This window comes from Phalacrocorax carbo, chromosome 15 (assembly GCF_963921805.1).
Source record: "Phalacrocorax carbo chromosome 15, bPhaCar2.1, whole genome shotgun sequence".
NCBI classification, from domain to species: Eukaryota; Metazoa; Chordata; class Aves; order Suliformes; family Phalacrocoracidae; genus Phalacrocorax; species Phalacrocorax carbo.
Genome location: NC_087527.1, coordinates 7,801,518 through 7,828,118, shown reverse-complemented (window position 1 = coordinate 7,828,118; position 26,601 = coordinate 7,801,518). Strand labels below are relative to the sequence as shown.

Sequence of the window (26,601 nt, the reverse complement as noted above, 5' to 3'; positions counted from 1 at the left end):
GTAGAATCTGAGCTGAGGAACTCAGTTATACATAATTCATGTATCAACACCTTCATACAAAAAAGGAAAAATGTATGAAAAGTAAAAATCAAGCTGAGATAATTCTGTTATAAACAAAATTCAGGAGCTGGAGGTACACATTTGCTTAGATTACCTTAGTCTTGGTGGATTTTGTGTTTGGAAAACGTGGGTGTGTTTAACTTGTGCAGGCTGTGTTGCACAGAGTAGGTGTAAGTTAAGTTTTAAAATAAACCTTATTACACATCTTTTAAATAAACTGTCCTAACTGTTGGATTTTCTTGTTCCAGAGTAAGGAGATCAAGGTTGCACATGGCACAGATTTCGCTGAAGGACATGCTACTGGGAACCCTTGGAAACCCCGGCAGATTTTAAAAATAACAAATAAACCTGATCAGATAGAGAGGAAAGGAAGCTTCCTTGGAGATGGTCAGCATTTTTCTCAGCAAAGTGAAAATCCTGTCTCATTCACAAGCAACTTGGAAAAAAAATTAAAACCAACCACACTTATGGAAAAGACCTATGTTAAAACTGTCCGAGCCACCATGTTTGACCATAATGTTCAGAGGCATAACATTGCTGCTGATCATCCTGGCACTGATTCTACACTGAAAATGAATAATGAGCTTGAAGCAAAGCATGATGTGGTAACTTTGGGGCACAGCAGACGATCGTGGATGGGAGAAGTGGAGGAAACCACTAGTATAAAGGAGTATCACAAACAATCTGATTCATCAAAACATATAGCAGATGTAGAAAAAAGTGGAAAACCAGCTTATTCAAGTGAAGATAAGAAAATGACTCCGGGATTTCTCTTAGAAAAATCTTTGGTTGAGAAAAGTGAAAAACCCACTCCTAAAAATGCAGAAGACTCTCTAATTTACCAAAGAATAGAGCCGAGATATGAAATCTTCCAGACATGTGGTGAAAGAGCCCTTAGTGAAGCCATTACAATGGCTCCTGAAAAAAAGGCCATGACGCTCAGAACTAGAAAATCATCTGTAAAAGAGAATAAAAACAATGAAGATGTTTTACACACTGGTCAGATGGCTAGGGCAAATGGTAAAACTCTCTACATGAAAGAAGATAACGTTATTACAGAAGCTAGAGACACAAAGGTTTTTACAAGCAAGTCTGTGTTGAGAGACCCTAATGACTTTTTCTCCAGTGAATGCACTTTACCTGAACAGAAAAAAGACTCTGATAAAACTGAAACTGATCTGATATTAATAGCTGAGAAAACACCTTATTCTACAAACAAAAGTAGATGTTTGGGAATAAATGAAAAAGTAAACCAACTACACTCTGAAATTAAAAATAAAACTGAAGTGTCTTCCATGGATAAAACAGAGAGGTCTGATATGATGAAATGCTTGTCTGACAAAAGGAGTTTTAGACCAGGTGGGACAGACAGCTATGAATTCAGAACGAACTTTGATCATGATGTTACTTCAACAAGTGTAAATAAACACGGGGCCCAGTCATCTTCAGTGCTTTCAAGTGGACAATTTTGTAAATCTTCCAGTAGCTACCATCCTGATACTAAAGTACTAACCATTAATAAAGAGGAATCTAGGGCCTTTGGTTTAAGAAAAAGCCTAGACTTAAATTGCAAAGAACAAGACTTTAACTTAGATAGTACAGCTCGTGAAAACAGTGAAAAAATCAGAGTAATAGATCCAGAAGAAAAAGTCAGGAGAAGCAAAAGTAGCGTTTCTGACTTGAAGATTTCTGAAAGGTGGAGAAGGAGGACCTTGCCTCAGGATTCTCTCAAGACAGAAGAAGTTGTCTGGCTTACTCCTGAAAATATCAAAAGGCTGAGTCGTACAGATTCATTGCAATTGGATGAAGGCTCAGTTAAAAAGAGAAGCAAAAAAAGTAAAGAAGGGGTGGAAGGGAACGAGGCAAACCAAACTGTTCTTGGCAGTCCTGATATTTACGTGAAAAATCAGAGTTCTGCCTTTGAGCCAAAGGCAACTTATTTTGCAGTGACTTATCAGATTCCTGGTAACAAAAAAGAGAAAAGCTTTGTTGGCAATCCTAGTGCCAGTGAAACTAATACAATTTCTAGCTCAAGTGAAGGAGCGACAATTAATCTAGACCCTGTTTTTCCTGGAAGGTCCAAACCTTTATTGCAGCAACCAAATAAAAATTTAATGAGTACAAACTGTAGAGAAGACTCCTGGGAAGTGCCTATTAACAAGGATTGGGTCAAGGAAGAGGGCAAAGATGATATTTTCTCCAAAAATATTGCATCTGGTAATTTTCATGTATCCAGGAAAGATAACCAGCAGTATCATGGAAGAGTATCAGATCATTCTAAAGAGAAGATTATAGATGTTGATGCTTTCCTGTTAAAACAGGATCTGGAAAATACAGCTCAAACTGATATCACAAGTAGCAGAAGAACGTTCTCTTATCATGAGCCCAGATCCCCCCTGCGTTTTGGACAGTTCCATAAAGACAGTGAACTAGTCCCCCAGAAAAGGAGTGAAAATAATTATGATTTATCTGGGAGGAAGGCTGAGGATGGTTACAGATCCCAAATTCTCGATATTGATGCGCTTATGGCAGAATATAAAGACGAGTCGGTGAAGGCCAGTAATGTTCAAGATAAGCTCTCTGAAGATTACAGTTCATTTAGTAGGGAGAAATCAAAGAACAAAAGAAATGCGTCAGATAGGATGACCTCTTCCTATAGCTGGAAAGAGCGGAAGGGATCAGATCGCTATTCTGTTAATAACAAACAAGGTGACTGTGCAGAAGAGTACCAGAGATCAGAGAAATTAACTCTAAATGAAAAGAGCAAAGAGAAACTGGAATCACATAGCCCTGAATTTGATAAACAAAAGTCCAAAGACAGAAAGATCAGCCCTCCTTACTGGGGAAATCCCAGCAGCTTTTTTTCAGATAAGTTTGTAAATTCACCCGTAGATTTCACTAGGAAGAAAACTTTCATTGTCGATGAGGATGAAGAAGTGAACTTGACTTCCAGGAATCGAAGTTCAAAATTTGTAATTGATAAGGTACAGCCTCTAAATGTAATTGGTACAGTGGAAGTTAATTTTGCTTCCAAGCTATCCATAAAGGCAGATGATGGCCTCTTACAGAAGAAGTTGGTCACCAAAGAACAATTTTTGGAGGCGTCGCCAGAAGGTGACTGGAGCAAAAATGTAGCAAGGAGCTCTTTAACAAGGAACAAAGACAATGCGAATAAGACGACACGTGAGAACGACTCTTCCAATGTGAAAAGTAAAACTGATTGGAAGAGCTATACATCTGGTTTAGGAAGCGCACCCCCAGATTTAAGACGATCCTATTCAGAAAAGATCCGCCAGGGAAGAGACAATCTACCGCTCATGCAAGAAGACAAGGGAAGAAAGGATCTGTACCGATCCAGGCAGAGCTTCCCATTGGAAACTGCGGATAGTGGGTGGAAACACAAGTTGTCATCTCAGTCAGTCTCATTCTTCCATGAGGATAAAAAGGTATTACCAAATGGTATCTGTTTCCTTTAAATAATATTGACAGCGAGGAGAAGCTTTTATTATGCCTCTCTAGCGCTTTTCAGTGTTAGTTGTGACTTTGTATCTGCTCACTTGCTTCATACTTTTCAATAGAGTTCACTTCCTTTCGGGTTGTATTTTCTTGAGGAATTTGTATTGTACTAGATGACTAGGTTTTTGTTTCAAGTGTGTAAATATTTGTTGACGTTTCCATGGAGAGCTCAAAAAAGATTTTAAACCTGTGCATTTTATTTTATTAATGCTGTCAACGTAGGATGTTAGGTTGTTAGCTCTGCAATTTTATAATTATTTTAAAATAAGTAGTTTGGGCTTATTTTATAAGTTGTCAACAGTGATCTTGGAGTTTGTTTGGGTTTTTTTCACCCCTGAAGGAAGCAATTTTTTTTTTTTTAACTGGGTGAACAGCCCTCATTTGTATATGAAAATTCACTGCTGATATTGTCTTCGGTGAACTGCAAGTGATTCCCTTAACACAGTGACACATTAAAGCACTAATGCGTAGCCAGTTGGATGTTGATGCTATAATGTTTTTCCGTTTTGTGTTTTCAGCTTTGAACTTCCTCTTTTTTTTTCTAAAGGGCATTTCATATACATATGTATGTGTATGCATGTATATGTAACAAAATACATCACTTTGTTTTAACAGGTTTCTAGGAAAGAGTGGACCAAGCAGAGCTCTGACAAACCAGATGTAACAGAGTTTTCATTGGTTTCTACTCAGAGAAGCCACCACAGTTTTCATAAGGACAGAAGGGCAGATAATGGGACGGTATGTTATTTTGGAGGAGGTTCTTGGGCAGGGGCTCGGGGAGAGATAAGGGAGATGCAGCCTGGCTTATTCCATTTAGCACTGTTTTCCTTTTTGCAAATAGCTGTGAAAGAAAGTATGTGTCACCTTAGCAAAAGGAACAGATGCACTTTCTGTGGAGTTTGACTGGCAGAGAATGCTTCTCCCTGGCATGCCACCACACTGGTGTCTGCCAAGTCTTCACACGCAAAGCATTACCCATGCATCTTGTTCACATTTTTTTCTAAGCAAATAATTTTCATCCCGAACTCTTAAGATTGGTCTAGATCATTATGCGTTTTGTCTCTTTCTCAGCTTAGATAATGAAAATTGTGTAGATACCAGAAAATCCTTTCTGGAAAACTGTGCAGAGAAATAGAACCGTGCCATAGCCTGAAAAACGATGGGTTTAATTTTCTTTCTGCAGGCAACACACAGAGGACTATTTATGCAAAGAATCACACCTGACATTTTGGTAGTCTGATTTGTCTCTAATAGGCATACTTTTTGGGGTAAATTCCCACTTAAAATTGTTGGGTGATATTCTTCTAAGTTGCAGAAGAATGTCTTGAGTTTAGCCCACAGATGAATCTTACGTTGGGAAATAACATCCTATGTCCAGATGGTGTTCTGGAATACAAAGCAAAGATCTGGATCTTCCAAAATTTATATAATAAATGGTATACCAATATTTTCTGTGGAAAATAAAGGATCTGAAAACCATGCCAACAGCACAGGACTCTACAATTTTAAGAGAGACAGTGCTGCTGCCACTGAAATCCTTCCTTACTGGAAGAACTTGTTTTGAACCACTGCAAGTGCTGTAGGTTTTGTTTTGGTTGTGGGTTTTTTTTGTTTGGGTTTTTTTTTTTTAGAAACAGATTTGATACACTGGAATAATACCGTAGTGAAGTCAGAGTGCACTCTTTTGTAACTCTGCACTTACATGTTTGCAGTCTTTGAAAATCTGGATGTCACCCATCTTTTCAAAAGTCTTCCACTTGTATGGTAAAGGGGTGACTGGAAGATGTTACCTTACTAACTGCCCCAAGGTCACATCTCATCTGTCCTCTTAGTCTGCTAGCACACTCGTGTGGTGACTGAATGTATCGCACTCTGCAGAGATACTGCTTTTGTAATTGCTCATACTGCTATTTACAGCCCTGTAATAGAGGATAGGCAAAAAGATAAAAGAAAGAAAGGAACTGAGGGAGTTCTTTTTTCTGTTGTAGTGAAAAAGAAGAAAAGACCCAAACCTATAAGGATTTTGTAAACAAGTTTTCTAATAGGAGTTTTGGAAACAGGCTCATATTGTTCCAATTCTAGTCTTAAAACTTCATGGAAGGTATCCAAGGGCTGATATCGCCTTGTCTTTCCCATTCTTAGTATGGACTTCAGGTTGAATGTTCATATTGGGGGGAGTTTGGGTTATTTACAGAATTGGCAATTATAATTCAATCCCTAGGAGTTGTTATATGCCATCAGCTTACAGTACAAATATGTAAAGATGTCGTTGACGAGGTAGAATATGTGGGAGAAAAGTGCTGTCAGAAATAATACTGGGATAATTGAAGTATTCACGTAGTGGACTCGGTTAAATATGATTGTTATTCTCTAATGTGGCAGTTGTGAGGTTACTCAAAATAAAGCTTTGACTTCATCAAGTGTAGCCTGAAACGGCAAAGGAAGGCTGTCAGCCCCACTAAAAGAGGAAACTTACACGTCCATCATCCACTGGAATTCAGTAGGATCCAAGTGCTTTACTCCTTTGTATTGCTTTGAAAAGCCTAATCATGGTGTATTTGTTGTTCTGCAGTGCCATGGTAGCAAAAAGGGCAGTCTGGCCTTCGTGCATATGAATTGTGAGTGAGCAAACGCAGAGAAGTGATTTTTACATGCATTTGAGAGGTGGAAAACTTGCCATACTTCCACGTTTTCCAAAGCCCCACATAGATACCGCAGAAGATTATGGGAAACTGAACCATTTCTTCGGGCACCAAGGTTAATACCTTTGTTTTCATTTGGAGAAAACACAAAGACTTTTGCTGTGCAGTCGCCGTTCTCATCAGTGTGTTTCAATACTTCCCTCTGGTGGAGAGACGCATTGTAGTTGTGTTTGAGTTTGAGGGGTGCGAGAGGTCAAGATAGATCCGCAGGAGAATCACGGTTAAGTGACATATTTCCTCTGAATTTGAATGCAGTCTGTGTTTTGTACCTTCTGTACCTTTGAAAGAGGGTTAGAAGGAAACAAAACTGCTGCTCTTTTGCTTGAACAGTTTCTAGTCTGTCTGTTTAGTTGTGAAGTTACTTGCTTTTCCTTGTGACAAAAAAATGTGCTATGGTACCTGTCACTGATCACTCAAGATGTTGTTCTCTTTCTAATGAGACTGTAGGCTCGAAGTGACAGGTTGCTACTTTTATTGTAGAATAAAAGATTAACTTTCATTCACATTCGGTACTAAGGTAGTGGAGCGAACTGTCCTGTAGTCATATTTGTTATATATATATATACAGTTATATTTGGCAAACCAACTTAAATTAATAGGGGTTCTTGAGGATGAACACAATTCTAGATGGAAGCAAAGTGCAATAATATAATTTTACTGCTGGAGAAGTAATTTCTTTTTTATTATATTCTAGGGAAGCTATTTCCAATTAGGTTATTTTTTGAAACAATATGTAGGACTTCTTTGAAATTGAACCATTACAATATACAATTGATGATATGGGATTGGTAGTTGAAATTGTGAAGGATGGTACTCTAGAGATTTAACAATCATCTAGCTAGTTTGAGTTTGTATTGCTTAAAACCAGAGTAAGGCCTTGTATAAAGATTCCAGTATCATTGTTAGACTGTCATCATCTGTGTTTTTACTTGGGGTGGTTCTTTTCTGTGTCTCTTACAAAGAAAAGCTTTAGTGCTCTAAGGATTACAAAACTGGTAAAGCATCATGACATTTGAAGAGGTGATGTTCCTCGTGGAAAGGAAAAGTGCTCTGTAATTACAGGAGTAGCTTCCAGACTTCCCCACCTTCAAAGATTGTGGTGAATTGATGACTGTGAACATATCATACTGCCAGTGGTTTATATGCTGGGCTTCGAGGAAGAATTGGGTCTCTATGTATTTTTAAAAAAAAAAGTGTTCTACAACCTGAAAAGATGGTTTCTCTCCCCATGAATAATGGAAATATCACAGTTTGGATCTGCCCTCTTATTTATTTGGGCTGTTTCAGAATAGAGGATGATAAAGTCTGCATTTTAATGTGATGGTCTTTGAGACTGTGAAGGTGTCATGGTTTAAAATGTTCAAACTGGGAAGATCTTTGAAGACTGTTCTTTAGACTATATTTCTCTTTGAGGTCAGTAGCATTACGTGTCTTGTACTGGAGAACATGTTTTGATCTACAAAACTACTCCTGCTACTGTGTAGTTGGATGTTTTAGTGTCCTCTTGGCTGCCTTTTGTTGAGATGTTCAGAAAGTGACTTGCGCAGCTGGAGTCAGCTGGGTAGCAGTGTGACAAAGGTACAGGTGAACAGCAAGGCAAATTCTTCTAATTTATGATTTCTGTGTGAATATTTTGGCCTTTCTTTCTGTTTTTTTGGAGGTTAGAATAAGTTTATGACTTCGTTGCTAGTAATTTTTTGCTAGTAATTTTGACTGTGTTATAAATATTACTGTTGATTGTAGCTTAGTGCTTAAAGGTTCCATTCCAACACAAGATTTTTTCCTTTCCCTCTTCACTCTTTGATGTAGCCTGATTCTTGTAAAGAAGGAAGTAGCTTCAGATTTAAAGGCATTCGCCTAACAGAGAATCAAGGAAAAGAATAGCACTTATGTGAATAAATAATTGCCTGTTTGCTTCGCTAGGGCTAACAGTGTCGAAGACAAAACTTTTCCCTGCCCATTTAAAAATACTCCTTCATGAAGTCAGCTACTCTGTATGTTGTGCTTTAGCCCTGCCTGCATCGCAGGTATAGCTATAAAAATAAAGTGGTTCTTATGTTTGCTCTGGACAACTGGGTTTTTTAGCTCACAGAATTAGCTGCCAATCTCTGACTCTCTAGCAGGCAGAGAGCTCATCTGCACGGCTTAGTGCCTGAGACTGTTGTAGGGGTCTTCTTCTTTAGACCCCGAGTGCAGTTTGAGGGACTATGAGCCTCTGTTGTAACTATCTGTAAAATAAAACTGCTCTCTGTTTTTGTAGCCTGTTTTAAGATTTAGGGTTTTTAAGGACTCTGCTCCCTTAGAAGGCACTACAGCCGCAATATGCTATGGTAAACCACTTGAATTTCAGAAGATGTTTTCAAGTATTGTCTATTATAAATTGTGATGATTCCATTGCAGCTGACACACATCTTTAAACCTCTGATGTTTGGTCACAGACCTCAATTCCTGATTAAGTCATCCAGACTGATAGGAGTCTTATGAATTAAAAACTGAGGAATGTGTGATGCGACTCATCCCCCAGTTAAAAGTGACTGCGCTTGCTCTAGCGGGCTGAAGGGACTGTGCCTTCATCTGGAAACAGAGCAGTTTTAATGCAACTATGGTTTATAACCAAAATTGCTGTTTTATGTAATTAAAATGGAGCACACTGGTACTAGTGTGGAGGCATGAATTATTTTGAAGCCTCTGGTTATATATTATTTACTTTATATTAAACTTCAGGATTGATTGTCCTTTGGTGAGGAAAATCTGGTATCCATAATGGTATCCATATAAAGACGCACTTAGAGACTGTGATGTGTGGGTGGAGAGGGATTTGTTTAAGAAAATCATGAGCTGACTCTTAAAAAATATTTTGGAAATGAACTGCAAGGGAAAGATAAATATTTCATAAACATGTGTAGCTGAATTTATAGTTTGGCTTGTCACAGAACACCAGTTGTTCCCAGTTCTGGCTGTGACGGGTCTCTCTCCTGCCCATTGAAAAGCGAGCCTTCTCATCTTCTGATTGTATAAAGCCTCTAACGTCGCAGCTTCACCCCTTCCCAGATGGAAACAGATGTAGTGAAAAACCATCATGTGTGAATTGTTTTGTTAGCCTAAAAACTGAATCAGCCTGGAAGAAAATCAAAAGAATTTGGCATCTGTACAAGATCTTATTAGGTGGCCATTAGAAAAGTAGGGGGTATTTTTCTTAAACATCCAGAACCAAATTGCAAAGGAGATTGCAGAATCCTGGAAGCTGTTTTGTGTCACCTCTGTGTTGTCCCCCCCCGGGAAAGGTGAGACCCTGATGAGTGCTGGGTTGGGGGGCAAAGACGGTCGGGGACCTCCCTGAACTGGCTCCTGCCACTTGTCTTTCCCTTTCCCATCAAAGATAGGACTCAGGTCAAAAAAGTAGGAACAGATAGAAATGTTACTATTCCTATTTTTGCTCATCACAAAATACTTACTATCATTTCGTCATTTAGCTCTGCTTCCTATTTATAAAAACAGCCCAGAGGAGGATGACCGAGTGTTGGTTAATAACTTGGTTTGCCCAGGCTTTCTTCCTTTTTTGGTAGTATTCGTTTGCTGGGAACGTTCCAGTGGTATATAAAAAGACACTTTGTGGTGTCTTTTTTGTCATTCACAAAAGACAATTTTTATATTAAAAGCAGGAGCTTTTCTTTCATATGTGTTTTCTTTCTTTTTCTTGTGCATTACCGAAAAATAAGGTCAGCGAGCAACCCCAACAACTGCGGTGGCATTAGCAGCGTTTCATAACCCAGCCTGCAAAACAGAGTGGGTTTAGAAGCTTCTCTTTCCTTCCAGATGAAGGGCTTTTTAGTTTGAAACCCAAAGTACTATTATTAATTCTAGACTAACACATTACGGATTACCGCGATGGGAGAAGTCTGAGCAGTTAGATGCTAAATAACAAGTGGTTAAGTCACATGGTGCTGGTAGCTCAGCTACTGCTTATAAGTAGCCACAGCATCTGTTAAAGGCACAGACCTCAGCATGGTGACGTGGGGCTGGATGAACAGACACCGTACATTATTCATGCTGCTTTTAATTGCTCTGATCCGCTTTTAACTTCCGCTGGAGGCAGGCAAGAGTGAGGAGGCTGAATCTAATGGGAATGGTTTTGCGTTAACTTTGTCTTTGGAAGATGGAGTATTATTACTGTCCACGTTTGCTGAAGTTGCTGCAGTATTTGTGGGTAAGTGTACTCTTTAATGTAACTGCGCTTACCCACTTGGACGTTTTTAACTGTTTTCAAAAATCCTGAGACTGTTAATGTGTAGCGATGGTTTTGCTTTGCAGTCTCTTTCTGATCTTTCTGAATAGTAACATTAAACTTGGGTTTTATTTTGGGTGAGAAAGGCTGTTTTATCTTTAATACTCAAAATGAGGAGACTGCAGACTACTTAAATGTGCCTCAGAAAACCCTCTTAGTAAGTGGAATTTATTCCTTGTTTATGTCTAACCATAGGTGTTGTAGTTTTGCACACTGCGTATTAGAAATACTCTTCCCCACTTGTTTAAAAGCTATCCTCGGGCTCTGGAGGCAGCTGCTTTCAGAAACATTCCTTCCCCTGCTACTAGCTAGAGCTGCTGCCTGCTACTTAAGTAAAATGGCCAGTACTAATGGCTTTGGCAGTGTGTATTTTTATAATTCCTTACTTATTTTTAATTCAACTGTGTTAATAGCTTTTGCCCTTCTCAGTGAGCACTTCCTCTTCAAACAGCCCTTAGGGCCCTCTTCAATGAAAAGCTCTTTTTAACAGGCTGCTCTTACTCTGCTAGACGGCCAGCTTTGGAGGGTTACTTCTGCACAGTGGCTGCTATTTGTCTGATATTTTCACATTTATAAAAGATGACTTTGATTTTTAAAGCCTCTATGAATAGATACTATATTACTTTGAACCTAACTACTTAATGTTTTAATTTCTTCCTTACTAATAAAATACCAGCTTTCATTTGTTTGTGGTATTGTCTGTGTTAATCTAGCAATTTTTTCAGCAGTAAATTCAGCATGTAATCAGACACTTTAAACCTTTTTATGTTAGCTGTTTGCTAGCGCATTGTCAAACTGTAGCAAAGAATCGGCCTTCCTCGTTTAGAGTTTAATTTTACAATCCTTACCTTGTATGCATTTTGATCAGTAGTGAGATTGCCTACTGTAATTCTTTTGCAGCTGGGAGAGAAATAATTCTTGAAGAACTGGGGATTTTCTTAAAAATCTTTACCTGTTGAAGACTGTAGTATTGTAAAACATGGAAGTGTAGACATTTCTTAAGTGGCTTTTCTTTTTATTTGATTAGCTAGATTTTTAAGAGGCAAGCTTTCTTTAAATTGCACATAAAAATATCAGGGTGATATATGTCAGACTTCCGTATGATGAGGGGGTGGGTGTTCTTTACGGTTTGCCAGCATGAGAAGTCTGAAAGAGATCTCTTGAAAGCTTTTGCTTTCACATATATCTGGTCAGGAAAAAAAATGACAAACCAAAACAAAGTTTTTGATCAGTCCAGAAGATCACTGAGATCATGTCTAATATTGTGCAGTTATAGTTTGTACAGAACAGGTATGTTACATTTTCTGTGTGTATATGCTCTTTTAGAGGCCTTGAAGTATTTCTTAAGCGTTTTCATTAGTGCACTGTCTCCTGGTATGTTGCAAGAAAATATTAGAAGGACAGTTGTGACATTCATGATGTTGAATATATATTAAAAAAAAAAAAGAAATTGTAAGGGAAAAACACCTCAGTGCCTTTTGTCACTTTCTATGTTGATGTTGCAGCTGAAGGCTACTAAGGAGATGTTTATCAGTTCTCTCTATTTATAAATAAACAGGAGTAACCAGAGCTGGTGGGGTTAGTTGCCAGGCTTTGTGTTATTTAATCTATCTTGGGGAGCTAAGATATTTTTCATCAGGTAGACATACCTGAAGAAGCTGTAACTCTTAATTAAAAAATATTATAATGAAAATCCATTTTCAGAGCTACTGTTTTGAGTTACTGAAAAGTTGCATCTCTTCTGCTGTTTGTTTTACTTCTACACACTGCTGGAGTTGTTGGACATCAGTGGCCTTGCTCAGTGCCATCTATCTGCTAATTTCTTGCTGATTCTTCTGATCTTTGAATACGATATGTATTATTGTGATGTGTAGGGAAGTTGTCAAAATAAATCCTTGTAGTATTTTTAGAGCACAACATAGTTTGAGGTCTGCCTGAGTACGTGTGCAATGATGACTGACCACCAAGAAGTCCATGTGCTGTAGTCAGGGGTGTTGAGCTCTAAGTTTCTGAAAGGTAGTCGTTGTGTCCAGCAAATTGTTTTGTTCAATGGGTTGTATTAGATGCAGGCAGAGTTCTGTTCGGTAATTCAACCTTGAGCTCCCTCTTCAATTCAAATTGCAGTAACGAGGAGGACAGCAAGCCTATCAAACCTGGATCATTTGCACTCTTAATGAGGCATGCCCCAGGACTCTGAAATATTGCAGCTCTTTCTTGGCTGGTGTTTTCTTTAGTGTGACGTGTAACGCTGAAACGGATTACTGAGAAGTAGGTTCCTAGGGAAGACTAAATGTCAGATTTTTTTCATGACAGGAGATGGACTGACAAGAGCTACTGAGAACTATTGCTGCAGCTGTGCCAACTCGCTGAGAAAATGAACAATAAAAGAGGAAAGCCAAAAGTGTTGATAGAGGCTTGCAGATTTCTGCATAAGGCTTTTATGAGTCTTCAGGGTGGCTGTTCAAGAATCCAGAAGTTCCTGGCTGGTGTGATAACACAGGCTGGTTTTGGTCAAATTGGTTGATATTTCTTTGAGAAGGGGAAGAGCGGGACTCTTAAACACCACTCCGTGTTTGGTTCACTCTCAGTAAATCGTCTCTTCATACTGCAAATGTGCTCATTGTGGGAGAGATTTCTCAGAAGCTTGTGGTTTTGTGACTCCAGCAGTGTATTGATCCTTCTTTGATTCTGGCTATTGAGATTATAGATGGAGTGAGATATTGCCTATATGGTGTACTACCAGGCTTTTGCTGGTGAGAGGGGTCTGTCTGCAGCCCTTGGTAGGACTGCCTGTGGTTGGTCCTGCCTTAGCCTGTGTTTTTCCATAGGCTGGTGGTTGTGCTCCTCTTCCTAGCGTTTTCAGGGCTGGCTGTTTACCATCCAGTTGGTGTCACCACTGATTCCTTTTGCTACCTTTTCCATCAACCTGGAATCCAAACTCACGGAGTTGCTTTCAGCCATAGATTCAGTTACATATATTTGTTCTTTGGACCCCTTCAGTCAAATGCTCAGATAAGCATAAAGCAGAGCGCTGCACATTAATTGCCAAATGCGTTGTGGTGGTCTGTAGTTCAGCAGCTGAAATTCAGACTGAATCATAGCTCTCTGTGTTCCCCATCATCACTTCCTTCTCTGCTCTGGCATGTACCTTCTGCCTAGCTGTGATCTTTTCATCATCTTTAATTGGTTGATTATTCTAATTATGTATTCAAGTGCCAGTCTTTCAGTGACCATATGCTAGATTTATTATATTTGAGTATTTTCCAGAGTACATGGGGTATTTATCACCCTTTTCCAGCTGGGGAGGAGCTTTGCTGCAGCTGATACAAGACATCTTTAGGTCTGACTTGCATCAGAAGCCCTTTAAGTGCAGTTCAGTAGTCTGCTGTCCAGCTGCTTGCATCAGCCACACTGTCGAGCTGGTCAGCATGCCAGGTATGCAGCCACAGGAAGGAGGTTTCCTGTTCCTTTGTGATGCCCTTCATCCAATAACCAGCTTTTTTGGCTTGCTGGTAGACACAGCCACTAGTGGAGTGCTTTCAGATGGTTCTGTTCCTGTCCTTAGCCATCTCAAAGTTGTGAGCAATTTTTTGCTCTGCCCCAAGGCATATTGTGGGGTGCTCCAGTTTCAATGATGTAATCTCTTTTTTTGGTGTATCTGAGGTTACTGTAGGAGCACACTGATAAACAGTGATCAGTGTTACAAGTAGGACTAGGTAACATAAGCCAGCTTGGTGAGTGGAGGCCAGACTTGCGGTGGGGGCAGAGCTGGCAAGAGATAGGAGAACTCTGGATCTGTTCCAGAATAGGTGCTGAAGGAAAAAAATAGGAGCCCTGGCTGATTTTGACCAGGTCCTGTGTAGTACTTGGAGGGAGAGGAGAGTTGGTGTCAGTATGTGAGCTGTCCTAGATGCAGTGTTTGGTACCTCAGTTGGGAACCAGCTGTGACTTCAGTCACAGCCACCTTCAGAATGGTCCTGGCTGGTTTGATGCTTAGTGAGGGACCCGGCTCAGAGCGCTGGCGGGGCCTCCGGCTGTGCTGCTGTGGTATCAGAGGCAATCAACAATCAAACCCCTGAGGCTCCATGAAGAGCTATGTGATCGCTGTTCAATCCAGATGAGACAGATAATGTCAGTAGACAAGAAAAGACAGCTGGAAGAGCTGAGAGCAGCTACCCCCTTATATGAGAGTGCACTGTGATCTCTAGATTATATGTGGTCTTTCTCTTGCCAGCTAGATGTTGGCCTGGTATAGATCCTGCCCCCCCTCCCGTGTGTGTGGTAGGTATATAAACCCTGACACATCATAAAATGACTAGTTTTGTTAGTTTCAGCTGAGTGTGACAGGAAGAGCATCTGGGGCAGGTGAGTGGCTGAAGATGCCTTGAAAAAACAAAAACATTATAGATATGGTCTAGGAGTGGCCTTGGCTCTGCTTTAACAAAATGAAGTTCCAGAAAGCCTGTAGGAGACTACAGCAGCAGAGGTTCTCTTATAAAGCTTGTAGCTCTATGTTGCACATACATCATACTGTAATACACAGTGAAAATGGAAATATGCAGGCTCGTTGCTCAGTTTAGGCCTTCTGGTATGGATGTTGGTGGTGAGTTTCCTGAACATGCTAGGTACCGTTCTTGATGAGTTGTTTCTTCTCAGTCTGGCGCTCATCTTTGTTGAAACAGCAAACAAATACTACATCCTGAAAGCATTCAAAAGAAAATGGCATGTTTTAAATAACGTTACCCTGCAGCACTGTGATGGCTTAAAAAGACCTTCTTATTCTTTATTGACGGTCATTAAATGATAATTACAAAATCAAAATAAAATTGGGGTATTTAAGTAAGAAGTAGGATCTAAAGTTTGTTTTGACGAGGTTTTAATTACTACCTTTTAAGAGTGATTTTGATACTTCTTTATCAGGTGATTGCAAAGGAAGTGGCAGCTCGATAATAGCCGTGGTGCCGCGGCATGTCACTGCAACAGCATTTTGAGGGGTGATGGAAGGAAACCGTAATCATCAGTCTGCTCGCCACGTGTAATGGCTATCCCTGCTTTAGGGGAGGGAAGGCATCCTGTGTCGGTGTTGTGTGGCATCCCTTTGTGTGTGCTGCCTGGGGATTTCCTGTAGTCAGCGTCTGCTGCTATTCTGTTGCGGGGTTCACTTCTGATGATGGGGCAATTGCAGTTCAGGCATGCATTTTTTCCAAAGACTTAAAAATCCCTCACACCCAGGTAGTGTCTGAGGTATATCTGCTGTGCTGATGTCGGCAGCTAAACCTTCCTTTCAAATACTCTGAGTAAATACAGCCTGTTGCAGGGAAAAATCTGTTCAGAAGGCATTTTCCTAATTCCTGAATGCTGCTCTGAAGAGGAATTCTAACTTCTGTGTCACTGCTAAGAGCAAGCAGGCAAAACAAAGGTGGCTGAGGAAGCCTGTTCCCTGCAGGAACACGAGAGAGTGCTGTTCAGCTGCGGGAGGCTGGCGTGCTGGCGTGAGGCCACTCGTCCTCTCGAGCTCCAGAGCAAGGGAAGCAGTACATAATCCAAGACAGTTTGTTATAATTAGGTGTGGTATTAAGTTTAATTTACCATGAATTGCTTTTATGAAATAGTGCATTCTAGGTTAACATGGTACAATAAGATTTGCATTCAGTAAGATGTAACCATTTGGAGATCTGGTAATTCTTTTTGTAATGACTGTGTCATTGTGGGCTCAGAGCAGCTGGAACTGGGGGACTGGCTGCCCTTGCCCCTCTCCTTTTTAATTTGAGTCCGAAGTAGTGAATACGCTTCTGATACGAGGCTAAAGTGGATGGTTAAATCTCACTTACACATACGAGGGAGAGGTAACATCACTGCCTGTCCACTAATGTTTTGATCTAAAGTTGTTTTGACTCAGTTCCTGCTTTCCCATGCTGTTGTCCATGCTGCAAATGCTGGGAGACAGCCAAGTTCCCACTATTGTTCCTGTTCTTTCAGCAGTTGTGAGTTGTTCATACAGCCAGTGCGTGTTTACTGTACTGAAAGGAAACAGCATTTTAGAGAGCAACTTGAGCATGGTGAAAGTAGTTCTTTGTAGTGGCCTTTCGTCGAGATATGACTGGACTTTGTACTGCAGTGCAAAGCCTCTCTTAAAAAGTAACTTAAGGCAGAGCTTAAGCCTAAATGAAGCTTGGAAAAGATGTAGTGTTTGGTTTCATGATTCATGGTTGAGGCTAATAAATACCTGCTGCATTAAGGAGGGCAGTATAGATTATTTGCTAACCACAGGACATATTTGACGAGTTTTGATTGCTAGGGTTGGAGATTGCAGATACCAAGTGAGACGGGATTTGCTTCTGCATTTGTTCCATAATTCAGCAGTGTTTCACAGTTCAGGGTGGGAAATACAGCAAATCTAGTTGAGAAAGCAGAAGGAATTTCAGAAATCAACCTTTTGGCTCCACAGAGTTCCAGACCATGCAGGAAATAATGCACTTAATCTAAAAAATGTTAAAAAAGGCCACACCTGTAACAGTGACCCTGATAAGCAATTTAAGGTGTAGCCTTCTGCAGAGTCACATGGCTGTTCTTGTACCACACTGCTGCTCTGGGCTCCAGAAGTGTGTTGGCTGGCTGTAGCTCGGTGCAAGCCTGGGGTCAGCTGGCTTGTGGTCCCCCACCAGTGCGCTGACCACATCCCGGGGAACGGGGGAGCATCGGGTCGTTGTATGGCTGGGCTGTGCAGCCACCCTCCGTCAGGTGACGTGGGGCCGATGTGCGTGGGAGGAGGAGGCGGCAGCAAGAGCAAAGAGTCCAACAAATAAAGCAACCATGTATGCATGCAATGTTACACAGCAATGGCAAATAAATGCTATTGCTTTCTTCATAAAAATGGCATGTTGCAAGGTAAAAATGGATGAAGGATGTATTGCATAAACTTATGCCTGATATTTGTTCTACTTACTGTGATCAAGAAGTGTCTAAAGATGTGTGGAATACTGTTTTGTAGGGAGAAAATGGAAGGAACAATAAGGTGCTCAGTGCTTCCCAGCTGTGCAGTGGGAAGGTGGTTTAGACAGTTGTTTGGCAGCCTGTGATTATGCTGGGAACAGCCAAAATGATTTAAGATGCAGTTTTACCTCCCAGCTTTTTGTAACTACTCTTTGAAGAAGGAAAGCCCTTGCACAAAAAAGCATGCTGTTCCTTCAGAATGTTCTTTGCATTCTGAAAAATCAGATTTGAACCTTCAGTAGTTGGAGATTACCTGAGAAAAGGTAATCTGTGAGAAAGAGAAATTCTACCAAATCTCTCCAGGCAGATGGCAATAAAAAGTTTTGTATTTTATCTCTTCGAAAAGGATGACGGAAACACACTACTTAAAAAATAGTAAACTTGGCATTTACTGACTGTTTTAAGCAAGCAGCGTGTTTTGGACCAAATCTAACTCTTTGGAGAACATATCGTTCCCCAGTATAGCATGCAGTCTGTCTGTCTGTCACTTCTTGAAATTGGCCCGCATGCGTTTGCTGTGTTTTGAATTGCTCGTGCTGCCTGAGGCTTGGGAGCACACTGACATGGACCCTGACTTCAGGTACAGTGCTACAAAGCAACACTAAAACTTGTGAGATGTGAGGAGGTGTTCTCTGACTACTAGAACCTGCTTAATAAATGTAATGTGTGTGGGCCAAATCCTGCTTCCCCGAAAGCTCAGCTGTGTACAAGGGCTGTTCTCGTGTGAGGGGACTCCTGCTGTTAGAGGGTGGGGATGACAAACCCCATCCAGCCCACGTACCGCACCGGGGCTGCCTGCCTCTGACGGAAAGTGAGATGCTGGCTGAGGTGGAATGCTACAGAACTGCTCAAACGACATTTAGCGAGATGAATCAGAATTTCATGGTGAAATTTTAAGGAGATGGAAGGAAACTGGTGAATCTGGTGTTATCTCTGAAGTGGGATTTCGATGCCTTTGCAGAAGGGTGTTGGGGACGAGGGGTTTGAATGACTGCTCGTATGCAGGTCTGAAATGACAGTAAAACTCTGTATCAGTCAAAAAGAAGGAAATACTTTGAATGTCTCTCCATATTGGTTTGTCCCTTCTTGTTTGCACATAATTTGACTCATTCTCACGGGAACAAGTGATTTCCCAATCCCTCTTCTTCCCGTTGTCGTTTTGAGCAGAACTAGCATGTTTCCATGTTTGTGTTCTTTCACTTCACTTACCTTCTTTGCCTTGTGGGAAAAGTTTGCCAGTTGGAGATATTTTAGGCCACATTCTGTCTTCAGGAAGTCTCAGTTAAAGATGTTTTGCAGCTACCTGTGTTTAACATGTGAGGGTCCATTGCATCAAATGATGGAGAAATAACAGTTTCCATGTTCGGCTTAACGTAAGAGCCCTGGCTATGGTACTGCTTTGTTTTGCCTCCCTGGTGCAAGGAGATCCTTTGCAGGCTGAAGCTTTTACCCTGTGGCTGCCTGGCATCCTGGGGAGATTCCCTAACTGCAGATTGGGACCTCGGGGAAAACTGAATCCGTTGCCTGTTGAGACTCTGTATTTGGTCAAAACAACAGAACTGCTCCTGAGAATGCCTGGGCACGTTTGCAGGGAGCAGGTGGTGTTCAGCCTGCTTTGTATTTGTTTACATGCTGCTATTTTCATTTCACTGTGCAAATAGCTTCCTTTTCTTATGGATAAGTTTCACATTATGTTTCTAGCTGACATCAGATATCTCCCCTACTGTAAGATAGCTCCTGGTTTTCCATAGCATCTTTCTTAAGTGATACAAAAGCCAGGGCTTAGCTTATTGCTAAGTGTGTAGATAATTTGTTTGGAGTTTTCAGCCCACGTTGGAGGGAATGTCTAGTATTTGTATGTCATGTTTATCAACAAAACTTTCTTTGTGGTGGATTTTTATTCGTGTAAATGGAAAAAACTGTAACTATCCATCTTTTGCTTGGCATAATCCTTTTGATGTAAACAAATGTAAAGAAAATGTTTTTAGTACTTTCCAGAATATTTGTGCTGTAGGAATTTCCTGTTTCTGTGGTGTTTTTCAGTTTTTCCTCCTCCATTGAGATGGAAGGGAAGCGCTGAATGATTATGTACATGGGCTTTCAAACGACACGGTATATTTTTAGCTTGTTCCCTCAGCTTTAATGTTGATGGCTTTGTTTCACACTGAAACAATTCAAGGTACAAAAACTATGCATGTTCAGGATGTTTAACCAGGCCTTTACATTCAAGAAAAACATAGTCTGGGGGACAAAAGAACTAATATTTTCTGAAAAACTGTTTTGGTGCTCTAGTTGTTGCAATTATTACTGGTAATCATATTTAAACTTAAATTGTTTAAAAGCCTTACATTAAAAGTTATATTTCACAATTAGCTTTGTTTACAGATTTTTATTAATCTCAGAACAACTACATACTGGTGTAAAAGTGTGCAGAACTTTGTGCAGAGGAAAGGATGGCTGGCTTTCTAATTTGATTACAAATGAAATGGGAAATTGCAGTTTTTCACTGATCCCATCAAGGATGACCATGGTAGTAGAATGATATTTTAGCAGGTATAAACAAGTATGTGGAGTGTTCAGTCATGAAAATTATCAATGTGCTGTCTTTTCTCACAAGTGTAATTCTGTAAGGAAAACCAGGAGTGCAAATTTAAGGTGTTTTTTTTTTTTTCCTTTCTTATCTGGTTTCTCTAATATCGCTTAATTTGGAGGAAAGTGCAGCGTTCATGCACATTTGGAACTTAATAAAATAAAATTCACGCTGTGCCTCAGCTTTCCCCTGTTCTTGCCCCTTCTGTTATCATTTTTTGATTGAAATCTGTAAGAAGTGCAAGTATCATACTTAAATGTGACTTTTGTTAAATGAGAACGTAAGGTACAGAATTTTATCTTACTGAGGTGATAGTGCTGTGGGTGTTTTGTTGTTTTGTTCTTACAATGTACATGAGTGTTACGTATCTTTTACAGAAACAGTAAGACAAATCTACCCTCAAAGATTCATACTCTAAAGAATGGATATAAGCCATGTGTTATGAAACATGTTGGGAAGGGTGGTGGTAGCAGAGAGGGGGCTGTGGACAAGAGCTTACAAAAGCGGGCAGAGTGTGGATGACAGCTGGGGACCAAGTGTTCTGGTGAAAAAAGTCAGGCTATGGGGTGGACTTGCAGGCAGATTAAATGCATTCGGTATCTGACCTTCTTTAGTAAACATTGCAAAATGTTTCTCTGTGATAAAAAGCTTCATTTCATATGCACTAACATGCTTCTTGCGTGAGAGTGGGAAAGATGATGTCCCAGCAAAATTTCTAACCTCTTCTTTGTCTGGTTTGAAGTGTGGGCATGTCTAACTGTGTTTCAAATTTATTGATCAGACTTGGTCACTCTATTTTCTTTTTTAAGATTGAAGAAGAAAAGATGTTAAAAGCAGTAGCTCTTTGTGTATAAAATGGTTTGGAACCTTGCAGACAGAAGTTTGATCAGCTGCACACGCAACACTTCAACAGCTTTTTGCTGTTTTCACAGTGTTATGTTGGACAACTCTCATTGTGTTCCCTGGAGAATGTTTTATTTGTCAGAAGGTGTGGGTGAGTTGGGAATCCAGGTTCAGGCATAAGCTTCAGCTTTGATAAACTACCCCTAGGTAGGTATGAGATGTTTACCCCTTTAATGTTCCTGCCACCTTTTTGAGGTTATAGAGTGTCAAGGACCTCCCTTGTACTTGCTTCTGAATCCTCTGTTTCTCTTTAGAGTTGGCTGTTTTAACCTTTATTTCCTGAGCACCAGATGCATTTTTCTGCTTGTTTTCATGCTTCTAACTCCGAGTCATTCCTACTGCAGACGACTGTATACAGAGTGAGAAAGTTGGAATACCCATAGTCAAGACAAGTGATACAGAATAGGGTGAAAAAAAGTTCCTTCCTGCTCCCCAGACCGGGGATACGCTGCTTGCAGAGACCTTTGGAAACAAAACTCGTACTCTGCAGTGGGGAACGGGGGGGAGAGGAATTGGACTGCAGGCGAGGAAGGAGGCCCTGTTTAATGTAAGCTCTGTTTTTATCAGCGCTGAGCATTGGCTTCACTTGGCAGCAGTGCTCAGCCAGCACCAAGCCTGAGGAGCGGTGTGTCTGCTATCCCTTTGCACGCTGATCTGGGAACGGCTCACACCTGTTCCTTTACCTGGCCAGGGAAGTTCCAGTGATGCTGTAAGATGACAGTTGTACCTGAGGAGTTTGGGGTTTTTGTTTCTTCTTTCACTTTTTTTTTTTTAAATCTCACTGCCATTTTGCCCTTCCTGTAGTCTAACCAAGTCTCTCTCTACGAGACCTGGAGAAAGGATGTATTTCTCTTGTTTTGTCTTTCCATGTTCCTTTTTATTGTCTTCTCATAGCTGATATTCCAGAATATACATGCAGTGACTATGAACTGTTTGGTTGTTTGTGAAACCTTGGCAAAGCATATTTATTTATATTGGGCAAGTGGCAAAACCTGTGCCGTAGGTCTGCAGGGAAGTTGCTAGTTTCATCCCTGAAGTCGCTTTCTGTGGCAGGGAACATTCATGTTGCTTTTCTGACCCTGCACAAGGGACTCTGTTAAGCTTGCTGTAAAACATGATTATTTGTATAATGCTTTTTGTCCTTTGAGAGGATTGTCAGGTTAGCACACAGCAAGGCCAAGAATAAAGCCTTCCCCTTCCCTTCTGTGCCTGGGAGTTGGGCTGTTTTGGATCATTTTCTCCTTACCCTGGATGTTTCAGCTGGAGTAGGCAGGGTAGCATGACGGCAGCTGAGTGAGTTCAGCTCTTGTTAGCAACACTGCAGGGGAACTTCAAGAATAAGGTAGCTGTGGAATAAGGATGTGCAGCGTGCAGGTGCTATAATTTGCTTTCAACTGCCAGCTGTCAAAGTGATTCAGTCTTCTAGAGCTTGCCTGGACACCTTTCCGTAACGTTGTGGGGTAGGAGACGAGACCGTGATGAGTTTGTCCTAATGTGACATGGTCTGTGCGGACACTTGTGTACTGGGGAGTGTGGTGTCTTCTAAGGGACACACAATAGTTTCTTAGCGAGGGTCATCCTGAAGCAAATTTGACTGGATAATAAATAAAGAATCCTTGTGTCTTGCTCCAGATCAGATCAGACTCAGATTTCAGAGGCAAATTGCAAAGACAGTTTTATGACATAGGCCTTCCCGCAGTTATGATGCATAAGTATCATGAAATTTCATTTTGCTCTTCAGTCTGGAGGAATAAATTAAAAGTATATGTCTGCAAAGCCACTGGCACTGAATTTCAAAATGTAATTGTTTCCCACAATGGAAATGTATTACTACTTTAAGAAATAAGCGTTACTCTGAGGTTATTACTCTGTTTAAAAAGCCATGGACTACATTGATGAGGCACTTTATGAAGTGTGTTAGCACCTTTCTTTAAAAGTCTCTTGTATTAATGTGTGCTTGTGTAAACTTTACAAGGGTTGATGCAGAATCTGTTGCTACTGCAGTCTCTCCTTGCTCACTGGTTTGTGAGGACTCTGTGAGCTTTTAAAATAACCTAATACAAGAATAAAGCCTGGAAATGGAATTTCAGTCTCTTCTGTAGGTGGCTGTGTGTACGAGGGGAGCGCCTTTAACGTCAAGTTCTATGCAAGTTGTCTTAAATTCTGAATAAGCATAAATGAACACTGTATAGTGAGGTTAATTTGCTTAGTTTCAGCAGGAAACAAAAGTAGAAATAGAAAATAAATATTTAGTGTAAATATTGAGATATTGAGATACCTGGTGCTTCAGGTTACAAAAGAGATTTCAGTGTATACAGACACTGTACAAAGTCCTTGTGCTAAAACACTCCGTCCATTCAACTCTTCCCCCGCCCGTGTCCCCCCCGTCCGTCCGTGTGTGTCCTCCCCCTTTTTCTTTTCACCAGAGACTGCTTATGGTTACTGTGGCAGGTGAAAGAGTCTAGCCATCTGAATGAATGGTATTTATTGTACCACCATGAAAAAGAAAAAAGACCAAGCCAAAACAGATAAAACCACTAAGCCCTTTCATCTTTGGCTGTGCTATGTTTCGTGGGGGGTCTTAGATTTGAGGGGTGGGAAAGCTATGTACAGCAAATGGGAAGAAGGATGGAGTAAGGAGCAAACTTACCTCAACGATTGGCTTAGAGTCCATGTAAGGTCAATTATTTTGTGATGGTATATGTGATACTGTGTAAAGATTAGAGACGAACCGAGGTTTTTGTTGTCTTCAGAGTACCTGCGCAGCAGCGTTGGTTTTGTTAGGGCCTGCCTCATAAATTTGTTCCCACATGGGCATACTGGGTACGTGCGTCACAGCTGATGATGCCCTGTGTGATGGAACCATACAGGGAAGGTGCGAGTCTGAAGGATGTGGAGCTGTAGAAAAGGTGCCTAGCCTGCTGCAGATCCTTGTCTGGACTGCTGGCTTTGAGATAGAGATGGATGCTGTGGTGTGAATTGTATCACCTCCTTCTCCTCAGTCAGAACAGACCTTGATTGGACCAAGGGATTGATTTCTATTTCCCCTAGATGATGCATGTCACAGCAATCTTCCACACCCATGCACCAAGCAGCTTGGTACGGTTTTGAAATTATGCTAGGTCTTGAACTCCGTCAGGCATAAACAGGTGTAGGAGCCTGAGTAATTCCAGTCTTTTGTTCATGGACGTAAATGTAAGCCTTTTGTTTAACTTATGCTCTGTCTTAATTTTTTTTTTTTGCTTAAGTGAAAAGATTGCTATGTGCTAGGAACAAAGATCAAAATGAAAGACTTTGTGCAGTAAGGCTGTTCTATGAACAGTTGTGACAACTCACTGACAGTTACAGAGGAAGTGCCTGTAATTCTGTAAGTCTGACTTCTTGCCAGCGAAGTGAGATTTAACCTGGCAGACAAATGTAGACAGTTTTTACCCATAAATCTGATAACCGCACTGAAACCTGTGCATTTTTCACATTTCCCCAAATCCAGATATTCTACAAAGTGTACCCCGGGGATCTGGCTTTTTCGTTTGTGTAAGAGCAAGTGCTTTTGGAGAGAAAGGGGGGTGTGAGAACTGGCAAGTGGATGGGAGCATCTTAAAGACACCAACTTAATACATAGTTTTGTTCTTTGTATGTGGAAAGCAAAACATACTATATCTGCCCAGGCTCTTACCAAATTATGTTTTTCCCCAAGTTAAGACTACTTTAAAGCAGTTCAGTTGGTCTTGGTTTGGAATGAAAGGGAAAAACCCCAAAGCCTTTGTTCCAGCTGTTGGGCTTTTGTGTTGCCCAGGCCCTGCTGACCTGCCGGGGCAGTGGGGCGATTGGGAACAGCTCGTTGGGGGAGCAGGACTGTTGCGAACTGGCAGATCATCAGGGAAGCCTTGAGAATATTACTTGGTATTTCAGTATTCACACATTTCTTTTTCACTTTAAATGAGAATTTGAAGGTGACATGATAAAAGCTTTTATTATGGGATGTTACATGTAAGATATTCAGCCTGTAGTTAGGAATGCTTGCTAGTCCTTCTTTGAACATGACAATTCAGGTGGCAAAATAGAGAATGCAGAGGCAAAAATAAGGAGGATATAAAAAACATAAGTTGGTTTGCAGTGTCTGAAGAACCCAAGGAATAATTGAGTTTGGAGCCATATAGCTAAGCTCAGTACAGCGCTGTGTCTTTAAATAGTCCATAATGTCAAACACAACAGGTTAAATTAAGTTCTCTTACTAATGAAACAGAAAGAGAGTTGATGTGGAATGCAAGACCAGAACAGCCTTACAAGGGCAGGCTTTGCTTCTCAGTGGTGGCTGAAGACTCAGTGTAATTGAGATGGACAAACTAAGAGGCCCGAGATGGAATTGAAGCTGTCGTGATCTTTGCAAGTACTTGGTCATGATATTTGTCTGTACACACAGAAGATATTTAAGAAATGCATGAATTATTAATAATGGCAATCTTAAGTGGAGCAGTGGGGTGTGAGGCAGATAAGCATCAGAAGAATGGGTTTCTGACTGAGGGTCCCACAAGGGAAAAGCAGAGACATTGTTTTTGCAGTTAGTTTAAACTAATCTCGCCCATCCATCTCTGTCGCATCTTCCTTGCTGACAAAGGATCATTCAGTGATCCAGTCTAGGTGAAAACTAATCCCCAGTATCCTTTTGATAGGTCTGGATTGCCTTCCCAGTTCTGTGCATGCTAGTGCTGCCAGAAGGGAGGTGGTGATGGGGGACTCAACCATTGCTAAAGACCCTGTGGACTTGAATGTCTCGCACTCATCATGAGGCTGTGCTGCAAGTTCCACCTGCCTCTCATAGTGTGTGTATTATGTGCTCTGCTACATGCAGGCCTGTTTTTAATTTGACCTTCCAATCCTATACAGTCATTAGCATAATTATCTGTATTTGAGAACAGGTAAAGCTCAAAATTAGCTGAAAGCAGCTTTTAGAAAATACAGTGTAACAACAGAATTCTGTTTTCTACTGAATGAGGGAAAAATAGGCATTGTTACTTCTTTGTGCAGGATTGTATTTTTGACTTGTAGGTGGAATAGATGTTAATAAAAGTATCCAGCAATGTTTGAATAACGAGGTCCCATTTGCTACTGTGGTAATTAGTCACGCAGTACTGGCTAGCAATGTGTGCTGTGTTCTGAAACTGCACATCCAGGGTGGCAGCAGCATGAGATAAACACTAGTATTTTTCAAGGGCAGAAGATCGTCTTGTGCTGTTCTTGTTCAGAAACAACCCCTTGCTCAGCCAGAAAGACTGCTGGACTGAAGTGGCTGGGAGGCAATTATAGAACATCTGTCTGGTTTGAGCTATGTTCTGTAGGCTGATAGTTATAAAGATACCTGGATACACCAGAGAAGCAGTAAATAGAGCCCGTGTGTAACCCACATGCTATTATTTAATTAAAATACAGTGGTGAGCATTTGCCAGCTGGGAAGTTTGTGTGGAGTCCTACAGAGCACCATATTCTGGGGAGCCCTCGAAGAGAAGTCAAGAGAACAAGCTGGTGTGCTTCGCAGGGAGCCCAGGCTTTCT

General features: G+C 40.8%; 1 protein-coding gene across 3 annotated transcripts in view; it reads left to right on the top strand.

Annotated features, from left to right (window-relative positions):
- The window catches only part of KIAA1671 (KIAA1671 ortholog), a 67,262-nt gene that overhangs the window by 5,101 nt on the left and 35,560 nt on the right, over positions 1 to 26,601 (top strand). Inside the window, exons 4-5 of one of the 3 annotated variants that reach the window (XM_064465902.1) lie at positions 309 to 3,506; positions 4,192 to 4,314. In XM_064465902.1, coding sequence (XP_064321972.1) covers positions 309 to 3,506; positions 4,192 to 4,314 — 3,321 coding nt within the window. Of the gene's footprint in view, positions 1 to 308; positions 3,507 to 4,191; positions 4,315 to 10,419; positions 10,486 to 17,361; positions 17,452 to 26,601 lie in introns of those variants that run through there. The other 2 variants (XM_064465906.1, XM_064465904.1) reach the window with 2 other exon arrangements.